The 15,168-nt window shown below is 39.5% G+C and overlaps 1 protein-coding gene across 4 annotated transcripts in view; it reads left to right on the top strand.

The window, feature by feature from the left end:
* Positions 1 to 2,370, top strand: part of WNK3 (WNK lysine deficient protein kinase 3) — a gene marked incomplete at both ends in the record, with an annotated part of 136,350 nt that extends 133,980 nt beyond the window's left edge. For all 4 annotated transcript variants that reach the window (XM_079727426.1, XM_079727425.1, XM_079727424.1 and 1 more), the window contains one exon: positions 2,041 to 2,370. In XM_079727426.1, the coding sequence (XP_079583552.1) occupies positions 2,041 to 2,370 (330 nt within the window). The remainder of the gene's footprint in view (positions 1 to 2,040) is intronic.
* Positions 2,371 to 15,168: the final 12,798 nt, after the last annotated feature.

Genomic DNA, 15,168 nt, shown 5'->3' with positions numbered 1-15,168 from the left:
TAAATAAACATAAAATTGCAGCTGTAATAAGGACTACAAAGGAGAGATATAGGATACCATACAGTAAGGGAAATTTGACCTAGTAAAGGGAAGTCAAGAAAAGCTTCCCTGAGAAAGTGATGATTGAGCAGAGATCTGCAGGATGAGTAAGTGTTAACTAGGTGAAAAGGGGAGGGAATATGATTCTAAGCAGAAAGAACAGCATATGCAAAACCCCTGTATGGGAAAACAGAGAATGAAAGGACTGAAAGTAGGTCCATTTGGCTGAAGTGAAGAGAGCAGAGAGGAGTTGGTGCACAGTGAATCTAAGGAGGGTCTTAAAAGTGGTGATGACAAGGAACTTTGTCTTTATTTTAAGACAGATGGATAGCCATTGAAGCCCTAGGGTTGACATGATCAGATTTGCTTTTTGAACAGATCACTCTGGCTTGAAGCAAGAAGAAAGATTATTGAAGATAAGAGTAGATGTTGGTAGACCAATTAAGAGTTAGTCACAGTAAGCCCGATAAAGAGTTGAACAACTTTTTAAATAACTATACTTCAATTTAAAAAAAGAGAGAAGCTGAGATGAAGAGAAGTGAACAGATTACAAGAAATGTTTAAGAGATAAAATGGACCAGATTTAGTGATGGAACTGATGTTTGGCAGAGGGGAGATGTCAAGGCAAGGTTTCTGGCTGGTATAACTGGCTATCATTCCAGCATACCAATCATCAAGAAGGGGAACATGAGCAGGCAGTGTGCTTTGGTAGAAGAAAGATCATACGTTTGGTTTTGGTCATTTGAATCTGAGATGCCTTTTAAATATCCAGGAGAAGATTAAGTATAACATGTCATCTCCAATTTTTATTTTTTGAAATAAAAATCACATTGTTACTGTTTGTAAAATAATAATGTTTGTTATAGAATTTAATCAATGCAGAAAAGTACAAAATTTTAAAATACCACCTTCAAATCCTACCACCCAGAAATAATTGTCACTAACTTTAGATAAACATCATTTCAGATATCTTTCTATGTCTGTATATGAATACATAGAAATAGCTTTACAAAAATGTGATCATACTATATGTGCTATTTTAAAATCAGAAGTATTTAGTTTTACTTTAACAGAACAAAAATACTGATATGAAAAAGGGATTGCTGGACTTTAAATGTTTTTTTTTTCACCTCAAGAGATCTTGTCATTCATTCTTGAGTCAAGCTAAAAACCTTTATCCTAACTGTAGTTTGAAACTTTAGTTGAAAGCGTTTTAGCTTGACCGTCAATTTAGAAGAACTAAGAATTTGGGACTGATACCAAGCTCTCCTTTAAGTAAGAATTATTTACTTCCATTTAGACTTATTATTCCCATGTGCATAAGATTTCAGTAATCTCTATACATACAAATAATCACAATACGATGTAATAAGAAGAGTCAGGCAGCAGTGTTTTCTTAGTACTGCCCAAAACATAATTGTCGAGCTTAAATTTCCAAAAATGTAACAGAAATGTCAGACTTTAAATAGTGAGTAGGAGGAGGTAGGGAGGTGACATTTATTGAGCACCTACTATATGCCAGGCTTCCCCTATGCCACTCTAAATCATGCTCCTCTTTCTCCAAAGAATTATGTAGTAAGATGGACTACTGTTGTCTGTGGCCCTGAATGAGAGACTGCCTGGGACTGGCAGAAGGAAGTAAAAATAGAAGAGTAGTGCTAGCATGAGGAAAGGAGACACTAAACTGTGAACAGAAATTTAGCAGGGGTCTTGGAGTTAGCTGGAACTGTGTTCAAATCCTCACGTTACTATTAACTTGCTAAGTGGTGATGGGTGTTACCAATTTTGAGCTTCTGTTTCCTCATCTAAAAATGCCTGCCTTGCAGGGCAGTTACGAAGATGAAATGAAATAAGGTATATAACTATGCTTAGCACACAGCAAGTTACTCCAAAAATGGTAGACACTCAGAATAATAATGGGAGAGTAGTAAGCCAAAAAGAATACAGATGGGTAAAAGTATCTACCAAATAAACTGATCTTTTGTTTTTATTTTTTGTTAGACTACTCCATCTACTATGGGCTACACATCAACATGGATCTCTTCTCTGTCCCCAATCCGTGGAGCTGTCCCAACCTCCTTGCCACAAGGACTCTCACGCCCTTCATTTCCTGGGCCATTATCATCATATGGAATACCCCATGTTTGTCAATATAATGCTGTGGGGGGGCCAGGGTATCCAGTACAGTGGGTAGGAATTTCAGGAACACCACGACAGTCTGTACTAATTCCTACCCAATCTGGGGGACTGTTCCAGCCGGGGATGAATTTGCAGGCATTTCCAGCTTCACCAGTGCAGAATCCATCCACGATCCCTCCTGGTCCCAAATGAATCAAAATAGAAGATGAAGAAAAAGGAGATGTTTTTCAGAATTATTTCTAGGACACCTAAGATAATAATCTTTCTTCTTCTTGGGTTCTGCCATATTTTCCCTCATTTTGAGTTTACTTTCCACTATATATTTCTTTTGTTCCAATGTAGTATTTGATATAGCTCATCATCCTGTAGAACTGTGCAGTTTGTACATAGAACACTGCACACAGAAATGTTTTTTCACTTCAAATCCTATCCTCTTTGATACTTGATTTTTTAAAAATACTGTTCAGAATGCTTTAATAAGCTCAGCTTGAGCATTTCCATTTCCAGGACACTTTCCATTATTGCTGCTCTCTGCAGCTGGATGATACTTTTCTTTAAAAGGTATAAAAACTATTTATATTCCCCTAACATGGGCAAAGTGAGACCCTCCAACAGCTGGAGTCTTATGGGATTCTTCACGTTTATCTTAGGTTTACCTTTCGCAGAAGGCAGGGTAACTTGCTGCAGGAAATGTTTTGGTGTATAAAATTAGAATAACTTTGTCAACCAATATAGAACATGAGCCCTTTTTAATGTGATTTTCTTCCCGTCGTCACAGCAGTAGGAGTGAAGCCTTGTTTTAGGTGAGGCGGAGAGAAAGGAAAAAACAGAACTGTAACAGTTCCTTGATTCTGCAGATACTGTAGCTGCTTTAGGATTTCCATAGTAATTCAAAGCAGCTATCTCTTTGTTTCTCATGTGCACACTATATTGTTTTTGAGCATCTGAGAGGCATTGGTTTGGCTTGCATTCTTTTGCAAGGGATGTATTGCAGCTGATATGAATCTCATTTGGGGGGAATCTTTGTGTTCCTAACAAAGAGGATTCAAGTTACACCTCTATTAGTCCATTCTTCTGAAGTGAAATTTACTTGACACAGTAGGTTTTGTAGGTTTTGAGACTTACACATGAAACACTGGCTTTACAGGGTTCTAAGAGATGTGGGGTATACATTGTCCTGCAGTAGATAGTAGACCCTCAAACGATACTATTTAAGTTGCCCTTAGCTTTTTTTTTTTTTTTTGGATTACCTTTTTTTCAGTTGTTATAGTTTTCTTGTTAGTATCTAGCATCTTAGATGATTTTAGATCTCAGATGATTTTGGCAGCCTCTTTAGAATCTGAGAGAGATCACTGTCAAGTTGCACTTTACTGGGTTTTATCCAGTTTTAGGAGGAGGGGAGGCAATGTCAAAATATACACTTTTAGTTTTCAAGAAGGTTAACTGTAATAATCTTAAAAGACTGGTCACAGAGTTACCTAATGCTCAGTCTGTGAAACCCAAATAGAATTCTAAAATGGTATTTATCGACTACCACATATAAAGATGTTTAAAATACTTAGTTTTCGCTCTGAAGATTTCAAGGTCATTTCTAGTACACATTTACATAATAACGAGTTCTGTCTACTGGTCAACATTCCAGATGATCACCCAACATTTCTGTTGACAGATTTTCCTCCATATTCCTCTAAAAATTTTACTCCATGATCTTGCCAGGTAATGAGGAAAACTGAATGGGTGTACTTTTTTTTGCACAGTCTACTTTGTGACATTCAGTACACTTTTTCAAAAAAAAATGTGTCTTATGTTACTTACCTGAGGATCACACTCAGCATCATGAAGATTCTGTTGCTATCATTTGGGGGCATCCAGGGCAGCATTTTGAGAATTGCTGTTGATAAGAGCCACAGTTTTCTTTTCATAAAACATACTCTGGTTTGGATGAGTCTTTCTAAATCCTATGTACAGATTCTTCAAATTTCTTCTACAGTATTGGTTTGCAAGTTGAAGTGGTTTTAGGACATTAGTGTAATGCAAATTCTTGCATTGCAATTTTCCATGTGTACAAAAACAATGTGCCTAAAATCCATAATTCTTTAAAACTGCTTGTGTTTCATTATTAGAGTCGGCTTTGTGAAATTACATTGAGACTTACAACCTATAAAGTGAAAATACTGCAGGTTTTATGATCCCTTCTTCTCGAGTTGCAATCCTTTTAAACAGTGTACCCCAGGATGAAAAAAGCTCCATGGATGACATGCACAGTTACGTTTATTAATGGCTGCTCTACATCATATGTCCCACATTTTGCCACCACCTCTGTTTTATGTATAATTCATCATTCTTTTGCCTGCAGAATTTTGCAGTGCCTTGTAATATTTAGAATCTTTTCAGATTTTTTGCTGGAAAGAAAAGTAGTCTTCTAAAGTTTGAAGATGGTGAGTAGTGTACTGCTGTCTCCATGCTGACTGCAGTAGTTGGGTTAACATATTATGTTATGTATACATGATGTATATGTAACGTGTATAAGTTTAAAAATACAGAAAAAAGTGAGTTTGTGCAGAAATGAAGAAAACAGTGTTATTCACATCACTGTGGGGTTTTTTGTTTTGTTTTGTTTTTGTTTTTTTGCGGTACGCGGGCCTCTCACCGTTGTGGCCTCTCCCATTGCGGAGCACAGGCTCCGGACACGCAGGCCCAGCGGCCATGGCTCACGGGCCCAGCCGCTCCGCGGCATGTGGGATCTTCCCGGACCGGGGCAAGAACCCATGTCCCCTGCATCAGCAGGCAGACTCTCAACAACTGTGCCACGAGGGAAGCCCTCACTGTGGGTTTTTAAGTTATTTTTTCCCATTACTTAAATGTTTGATTCCAATTACAGTCACTTTGACTGTAAATATTAGCTAGTTTTCTATCTAGGGGTTTTGCATTATTTCATTATTTTGCTAAGTCATGTGATAGTGCTGTTTTCATCCTTGCTGAGGTACTCCCCCCCCCCCAGAAATAATTAACGCTTGAGGTAAAGCTCAGAAATTCCCTTCTTACTTAACAAAGAGCCTACTATGTAACAAGGGCCTTCTTCCCATTTCCAACACACACACACAAACCTGTCCTTTCCATTTTCCTTCTTGTAGAAGAAAAAACGGTTATACTAAACCATCCCGCTTGTAAAGTTTATTTGGGGGTAGTCTGTGTGTCCAACCACCATGTTTACTTCTCAAAGTGCAAGTCTGATGAATAGTACTGTATCTCCATATGTGGCAATGTGAGCATTTCATCATGAATTACCTGCTGCTATGTTTGTGAAGTTGGGTGTAACATCATAAGAATATGAAACCAGTATTGGTGTAAATCTAATGAAAATAACCCTATGTATATTTGTAGCAGTCTTGAATCTCTAAGGCAATTTGCTGTAGTATAACAAATATCCATTTCATTTTTCATATTTTTCTTGCCAGTTTTATATCAAGCATGAATTCTAATGGTTTGACAGCAAAATTATGTGTGAAAGTTTAAAAGGCACTTTTCTGCTGTGATTTTTGGATTGAGTGTGGAGTGTTAGGTACAGTATGATGGGATGTATCATTTTAGAACCGCAGATTTAATTCTAGTCCAATTACATTTGTTTATCTACCTCTTTTTCCGTGCTGTTTTGGGGTACACATGTAAACACTGCCTGTGAAACTTGCTTTTTTGCCTTGATTCTCAGTATTCTTTCAGGTTATAAATCTGGCCTGCTAACTATGAGTTTGAAATGAGAGGGACCATCACTCTGGCACCAATCTATGTTTAAGTGATGAGAGCCACATGCTTCTGTGAAATAAGCTTTGGGGATTTAGGGATGGAGAACAGAGAAATAAATCCAGCTGGTGGCAATATAGGACTTAGTTGTAGAAGTTAGTTGTAAAATAAACAAATGTTAAGAAAGTACCTAAATTAGACAGTCTGGTGCCTGTAACTTCGTATCTTTTATTAGAGATGCGTTTCTTGTCTGTGTGCCTAAAGGGCTATGGGTTGAAACTGCTTTAACTATCACAATGAAATATTTGACAAATATTACAGCAGTGGCCTGTCATTCAGCATATTAGCATACTGCTAGATATTTGCAATGATATTTTATTACCTTAAAATGGCCATATGCTTTTAGTTGAATTGTAGTTAGCCGTAAGTGTTTATCCAATCTCTGAAGTTTACTGGAGGCATTGACTTTCTTCTTTGCTCTCTTCTCTGAGTGATGAAAATGATGCATTCTCTGTTTTTTCCAGAAAACTGAGCAAATGTTTGTAAACCACATGTTATTTGTTTCACATGTTTACTGTGTGTAACACTACAGCATGTTTAATGTTAGTAAATACTGTATTTCAGGCTTCATGTACAAGTACATTCCGAGGTATACTTGCCATCAGTTTGGGATTCAGTTATTTAATCTTCTGTTTGGTTTAGAAGAATCTTGAGATATTTGAGGTGGTGTGCAGGCCATTTTCTAGGATAGATTGTTCACTTTTCATCCTGTAGTTTACTGGGGACTTGTTTTTTCCCCCTTTATTTAGAAGATGAATCAGTAAGGGAGCAGGACATAGGAAAGGCCATTGATTTGGTAAATGTAATTTCTGGGATTGAAATAAAAACCCCACAAACAATCCAGACTGTAAAATGGTGACACTCAAACTTGGTAAAATCCTTTGAAGTGAAGTTAGTAGGAAATTTTTATGGAGCCAGATGCTTTCAGGTCACCCTGGAAATAGTCTTTGTATGTGAAGGATGAACACAAACATTGGTCAGGGACCTTGACAGCCACCACTGGCAGGGGCCTGGGATAGTAACTAGGTTACACTGAAGTTATTTTCAACTGAGATAGCTGGAAGATTATATAAACCAACAGCTCCCATCCTGGAAGGTCCTCTTTTAATTAAAAAAACCTCTAACAAAAAGGCTAAAAGTCAAGCAAGAAGGGGAGAAACTGGGCTCTTGAGAAAAAAAAAAGTGCCAGTGAAAAATAAATTAAAAAAAAATAAAATTCCTAAATGTGTGCTTGTCATCCTTCCAGATTTTTTTTTTAAGTGCATTTCTTCTCCATTATAATTTAAGATTTCAGATTGAGGTTTGTGGTCCAGAACATACCCTCAGCAGAAATAGTGACTGATTGGAAAGTGCAGTTGTTCAAGGTCTGTCATGCTCAATCACTTAAAGCTGTAATTTGTTTGATATGAATATTAAGCATGTAGACCTAGTGCAGCATGGGAGCCACTCAGGAAGTTTATGCAATTAATAAACTTTCATGCATAATGAATCTACTATGAAGTATGCAGAATTTCAGCCACTTCTCTACACTTAACATTTAGTTGTATATGTGAACTCTCCTTTCTTAATTGGGGAATGTAGCATTATATGGAATGTTGTTAAACCTAATTTTAATCCTTCTTGACATTAACTTTTATTATTTTTTTTGGTAAACCAAGTGATCTGCCTTTAAGCAGTTGTCTAATTTTGGTTCTTTGAAACTGTGATTTTTATTTCATTTATACCCAACCATTTGTTTTGCTTCCTGGAAATTTTGTTTTGAAACAGAAAATAAAGGCTGTGTTAAAATGAGTATGTTATCTTATTAAAACGCTGTCATAGTCACTGCAATCATCTGGCTTAAACTGGTTCTTCATTTACCAAATCTAATTTAGCAGATTTAAAAACTTTAGTCCTATAGATATGTTGGCTGAACAAACTAAGCTGTGTGTTGCCTTTTGATTTATAGCTCCAACAGATTTTGAGTTGGACCCCTTCTCCTCACTTGTCAATGAGCCATAATTGGAACAGTCACTATGATTTACTGAGTACCTACTGTGTTAGTTAGGCTTGTGATAAAATTCATAAAACAATCCTATAAGCTAGATCTGTTACTGTCTCTACAGAGAAAATTTGAGAATCAGAGAGATTAAAGAATTTACCAAGGTACCATAGCTAGTAAATGATGAAGCCTGGATCCAAACCCAGGTCTGACTCCAAAATTCATGGGAAAAACCTCTGGCCATACTGACTCTCAGATGTACTGTAATAATAATCATCAAAATACATTTAGACTACATTTTCAACTAATTATTATGATTAGTATATACGCTTTTCATATATCTTTTTTTTTTTTTTTTTTTTTTTGTGGTATGCGGGCCTCTCACTGTTGTGGCCTCTCCCGTTGCGAAGCACAGGCTCCAGACGCGCAGGCCCAGCGGCCATGGCCCACGGGCCCAGCCTCTCCACGGCATGTGGGATCTTCCCAGACCGGGGCACGAACCCGCGTCCCCTGCATCGGCAGGCGGACTCTCAACCACTGCGCCACCAGGGAAGCCCTCATATATCTTTCATGAGGTTATGTCCAGTACTTGTTTTATAATTTCAGGAGAAGTATGTTTATGGTACAAGCAAGAATTCAAAATGTGCCCTTTGCGTAAACTTATTAAGGAGTATTTCCTTTCATATTGACAGTGTTTATGGTCCACCTTCAGAAAAACATGCATTTGGAAATCTCCGTTGCACATCTTTCATTTACCACACTACAGTGACTTGGGAAACTGTCAAATGAGGTCAGATCCCTTGTTCATTTGATAATTTAGGTAGAAGAATCATGCATATGTTTATGCAAACAGCCCTGGAGGAAGAATAAGAGGCCTATCAGAAATATTCAAGATTAGATGAGGATTTGTAAAGTGTTTTTAAAAATCTATTACCTTGATTTAATGACAATGACTCCAAGGTATTCTCTCCTAGGTGATCCCTAAAGGTACACAGTTGAACAAACACAGGTTTTTTGACTCACAGGCCCCTCAAACCTGTATTTTCTCATTTGTAAAATGAGGTGGTTGTGAGTATTAAATGAGATATGTCCCAAATTTGCTAATTGTGCTTATTGTTAGACATCTCTAGTGACTTTCACAGTAAACTTGCACTTGGGAAACCAGACTGGTTTGGAAATGGGCCCTGGTTCTTATTATAGTTGCTACAGACACCACTTGGAGTTCAGCAGACCTGGATTTGTATTCTAGCTTTGTGAACTTGGAAAATTACTTAACTTTTTAGCTTCAATTTCCTTATCTGTAAAAAGGATAACTGCTTCACTGGTGGTATTTTGAGACTAAATGAAAAAACATAAAGGGCTTAGCACTGCGCCTGGCACATAGTAGGTGTGCTCAAATAATAGTAACAACTACTGAAGGGACCTTACACATCACTAAAGAGAAGAGGAAACAGTCATAGAGATGTGACAAAACTGAACCCAACCTGCGAGTCAACGTGAGGTCTGTTGGTGAAAGATTGGGTATTGGCCCCAGTGGTGCCAGATGATGTAAAGTGAGGTTCAGAGATGAAAGTGTTTAAGTTGGGGGATAAAACACCATAAAACCCATTTAAAATGTGCCATCATTAATGAGCACTAGATTAAAAGAATTAGATGACAGAATTAAGTCTGTGACTAAAGAATTTAGAAGGAGCTGAAGTAGTAGGAGTTGGGGAAAAGACGGTGGGTCTTAGGACAGGAGCTCAAGACAGAAATGAAGTACAGCATAGATGATGGTCTGAATAGGAGCAGGACCTTGGGATAAACAGATGAAGAATTGGAAAAGACTAGTTCACATGTATGTTACAAATCTGTAAGATTTCTCCATTCCAGTTCAGAGGTTCTTATCCCTGACTGCATATTAAAATCACCTGGGGAGGTATTTTTAAAAATTAGTGTCCCGGTTGCACAACAATGTGAATATACTTAACACTATTGAACTGTATACTTAAAAATGGTTAAGATGGTAATTTTTCTGTTATATGTATTTTACCACAATTTAAAATAAAAATAATTAGTGTCTGGGCCCCATCCCTATAATTAGTATTGTTTTAAAAAGCTCCCCAGGTGATATATTAATATCATATTAACCTAGCTAGGGTTGAGAACCACAGTCCTTGTTTCCTTTACTAATCAAATGACCTCCCTGCTATTATTGCTGGTTCAAGAAATACAAGCAATATAGCGGCCTTATTAGACCTTCTAATGAATTATTTACTATTACCATATAAGCTTACAGCCTCTCAAACAGCCCCCAAGGATTTGGGCAATAGAGAAAGATAAGTGGGCCCCTTGCAGAAACTGAACAGCTAGTTACTACTTAGGTGGAAGATATCAGAAGATTGACTCCAATATGAATTTTCGATGCAACTTCTTTATGCTTCTCTCCAGCCTTCATTTTAATAATTAAGATTTATTAGGTGCTTACTGTGCCAGTTACTGTGCTAAGCACTTTAATATACCATTTAATCTTCAAAAGCTTCTGAGGTAAGTACATTACCATCTCCCTTCTAAGCTCCTTGACTGCCTTGAAAACTGTTTTCTCCTAGCCCAGCGTTATTCCTGGCACGTAGTAGGTACCAAATAAATCTGTTGAATAAATTAGTGAGTCCCTATTTCATAGATACAATAAGGGCTCAAGAGGTTAAATAACTTGTTAGTTATATAGCAAATAAGGAGTTGAACTGGTATTGGAGCCCAGATCTCAGCTCCAAAGCACACACTTTAACCACTATTCTGTGACATCTACTGTCCCTTTCTACTTTCAGGGCTTTGGCCTCTGTTATCTCTTCCCTCTCTATGGCCTATGCCTAGCATAAAGTTTCTCTGGTACTATACATGTTAAGATTCTTGTTTGTAAGTAATAGAAACCCAATCTGAACAAGCTTAAACAAAAAAGAGGGATTTATTATAAAGATGGTGGTGGTGTCTCAAAACACCCAAGGATAATGCAGATGGGCCTTAGGAACATAAATCAGGTGCTTGAATGCAGCCAGGATTTTTCATCTCTCCTCCAGCTCAATCCCAAATTCTCTGGGAAGGTACATAAAGAATAAGCTCCTGGTGCCACCATGAGGGTAAGGTGGAGAAAGTGGTCGAAAAGGGGTACTGGGGAGACAAAACAGACGTTTACCTATAGTCCTCCGTTTGACTGCCCCGTAAACACGTATGCCATTTTCCCCATACCTACAATTCCACAAATGTCCACACCTAACAATCTACGGACAACTGCAAGTCACATGCAACTACTGCATCCAGAGCAACGGCACAGCAGGGACATGCCCCTTCCTCATCTAGTTCAGTGACAATCTAAATGTGGATCGTCTTGATCCTGCCACTTCCTGATAAACTTAACTGCCACCAATAGATCTAACATGCAATAGTAGAGAAATATTTAGATTAACCACTAAGTTCCCTTTTAGGAAAGGAGAGGGGCACACCTTTATCAGCCACCGGTCCAAGTGTGCACCATTTCCACCTGGATAGGAAGGAAGGAAATAAAGTACGGGTATAGAAAAACTTACGGGAGTCAGTTTATTGATGCTTGGTTTTGCTTTACCAGTCTGTACATGGGCCTGCTCTAGAAGAGCAGTGATTCTCAAACATAAGGGTGCATTAGAATCACCTGGAGAACTAGTGTGACCTGCAAAAACTCTCGACACAAACATTCCATTCAAACACCTGCACTAAGAGACTAGACCAAACTTGGCTTCTAGCCTCCTAAGTCGGAGTCTCTGGGATGACCCAATTTCCATCTGGAAAAGCTCGGGCTGTAAAAAGAATTTATAGCTTGCTCTAGCTGACACCTGACAATAGACCCCTGACCTCCCTTTCTTAGAGCATTTACCAAAAAGGGCTTAAAATTATGAATTATTCCCCTGTCCCTTTGAGATGTATATGTATCTCCTACAACTCCAGAGTGTGTGTCTCAAGGACCATTCCTTTGAAATGTAGTCATCAGGAAGGCTAGGGCCTCTGTCTCCCAGTAACTGTGGGAGGATATAATCCTAACTTAAATAACTGCCAGCTAGCAGACACAGCTAGCCTAACTGCATTTACACTGGGCAACTCTTTTTAATTTTTCACTTCCCTGACTCTACTTGAGCCTCTCTTGCTCCTCCTCCCTCCTTTTCCCTTTAAAATGCTCAGTCACCTCTGCACAAATGGGAATGGAGCTCTGCTCTTTCCCCTACTGCCAGTAACTGAATAAAATCTGTCCTCACTGCTTTAACTAATGTCAGGCTTTGTTTATCTTTGACACCATTTAAACCACACATTGCTAGCCCCACCCCCAGGGTTTCTGATTCAGGAGATCTGGGGTGAGGCCCAAGAATTTACATTTCTAACAGTTCCTAGGTGCTGATATGCCGGTCCAGGGACCATACTTTGAGAATCACTGCTGGCTCATGGTCCCTGTTCACTAGATAGGATTTTCTAGTGATACAACTTCCTCAAAACCTCATATGACTGCCTGTTAATTTCATTTGAGGGGACTCACAATGCTAATAACAAGTGCCAAGAATCTTGTCAACTTATGCTCTTTGAATCTTCAGATTTGCTAAAGGGAATAATCATCCTGTTGCAGGGTTTCTATTTCTTAGCTCTCTACTTAAAGGCTTGGCTCCTTCTCCCTGGCATTATGCTCAAGGTCTCCAGTTCAGAGCGTGGCTAGGAAACAGGTTGAGTTCAACGATGTGAAGCCTCTCTTTTCCGATCTGCTCTGGGAATGTTACACTTACCCTCTCTTCCTTGCATTCCAGCTGAATGCATGTAAAGAGGAAGAGATCATCACATTTTGGGGAGCTGGAGAACAAGGAATACTATGGTGGCTTATAAAGATAACCTCGTTCCAGTTCGTTGGAAACTGGATGCCAGTTTCCTAATTAGTGGAACATTTAAAATGAGACAATAAATCAGCAAAGCCCATGAATATCTAACCATTAGCAACAGCTAAACTCTTCATATAGGCAGAGCTGCTCTGCTTTTGAGTCTCAAGAGCAATAAGCAACTGCTTCGCTGCCAAATAACACAGAATGCCAACTTCCAATTAACGATATGGAAGATCTCCAATCTTTGCCAGTTCCATCCATAGTTTAGGGTCTATAATTTGCCACACCCCATTTCTGGTACCATTTCTTGAATTAATAATTTTTTGGTCATGAGTAGTTTCTAACCCAACTCTATCTTAAAAATAGTAAGGATATGAGTTTGCCTCAGAGAAACCAAGGGCAAGAATGCCTGAGGAATGATCTAGAACCTGGGTCTTAAACACGATGAAGACTCCCTATCTCCCATCTCTGCTCTGAAAGTATGCGTTTTTTTCTTTTCCTGCAGACCAGCACCTTTTACTTTTGTCCCTCTGATGGGAAAATTGACTACTGACAGCTTCCCAGTTTTACACGTAGAGAAAAACTGATCTCTCTGGTCCAATTCCAAATTTCTAGGGAATGAGATTCTGATCGACCCAGCTTGGATTCATTATCTACCTTTGACCCAGTCAGCAATGGTTATGGTTAACATGACAGTTTTTGTTATAACTCTGTAAATGGGGAGAGGGTTAATTCCTAGAAAAGGAGGGCTGAGTAGACAATCCAATAGGTGTCCATTATACTAGAAAACCTCTATTCCTTCCATCCACCATCCCTTCAAGCCACTATTCCCTCCTTTCACTGCTTGTTTTCACAGGAGTTATTTACGTGCATTGCTTCAACATCTACTTATTCTTTGCCAATCTGGCTTGTTCTATCTCCACTAGTCTTTTATGATAAATTTCTTTATGGAGCTTGAAGATTTTTCAGCTTTTGTATCCTAATACACTGTTCTCAGATTTCATTCACCTTGACTACTCTTGGGTTCTAAACTTTTGCGTTCTTACTCGGCCTTCCATTATCTCCCACCTTCTATTAAGTTCCACGCCAGATCTGACTGCTACGCACTGTTACAGAACAGAATAGATCTTGTTTTCTACCCTCCTCCGGTTTAAACAGTGTGCCCTAAACGCCAGTCAGCCAGAAGACTGGTGCTATATCTGAATCAAACAAGGAGAATGCTGAATATATTGAGTAGATTTTCAAAAGATGATTCTGTACGTCTGGAATTGGAGCCCTTACCGCTATTTTTCTAGAGCTCCCCGACAGATCGATTCACAATGTTTGCAAACAAAGGTCCTAACCATAGGACATTGTAGCTCAGTGAGTACCAGAAAGGTACAACTTGTAGTTTAATTTGTGTTGGTGCTTATCTCCCTGACCAAAGAGCTCCTGAGTACAATGGATATTCGATTTCACTTTGCCTCTGCATTGCCTTGGGCAAATAAATTACACAATTTTCACCATTCATAAACGGGCCAAAAACTCTTCCTCAAAGAATTACAGTAGCTAAAAGTTAAGTGGATTGTTACAGAAATGGTGGTTATTATTTTTACGTTTCATATGTGTCCTTTCTCATTCATTAAAAGCTACGCACATTATTCCCTCCCCCCAAAGGAAAATTCTTCCTCCTGGGGAATTTTAGCATACTTTAGCTGAATTCAATTAATCCACTCTACTTCCTTTCCCATGATGCATCACTCCCCCCCAACTCCTTTTCCTGGGAAAGGCGGTAATAGCCTGAAGCAACTCGGTGGATGCAAAGAGCTGGAGTGCAAATCCTAAACGCGTATCACGCCCCGCCCCTTGAGACCCAGTGAATGCAAGGGCTGACAGGGGTGGTAATCTTGTTCCAACACTGTATCCCGAGGCCGTAGAGGAGACTACAACTCCCAGAATGCCCCGCCCCGCTCCCCCTCCTCCAGCTAGAAAGCGTGTACCATAGAGAAGACGAGGTAACATGGCTCCTGGAGGTAGAAGTAAGAGGCTTCACCCCTTTTGAAGCGGTGAAGAGCGGCCATAGAGGGATAAGAGAGAAGTGACTAGAGCCCGTCATCGCTTTTATCCTCCCAGCCTCTCCTGAGTCCGGTCGGCCTCACCACTCCTCTCCACCCAAATCCAGTCTGTGGTCTCCTCCCCACCCCTCCCTCATTCCCTCGCTAGCTCACCCCGCCCCTCGGGAATCCTTTGCCCGCCCCCTCGCCCCCCGCGGAGTGCGCACGCGCCCGCCCCCAGCTTCGCGCCCAGATCGCCGCCTAGCCTGCTCGCGCAGCCGCCGTCTCGTCTGCCCACCGACGAAGC

This window comes from Hyperoodon ampullatus, assembly GCF_949752795.1.
Source record: "Hyperoodon ampullatus genome assembly, chromosome: X".
Classification (NCBI taxonomy): Eukaryota; Metazoa; Chordata; class Mammalia; order Artiodactyla; family Ziphiidae; genus Hyperoodon; species Hyperoodon ampullatus.
The sequence above is the reverse complement of the archived record's forward strand: the minus strand, read 5'-3'. Positions and strand labels throughout refer to the sequence as shown.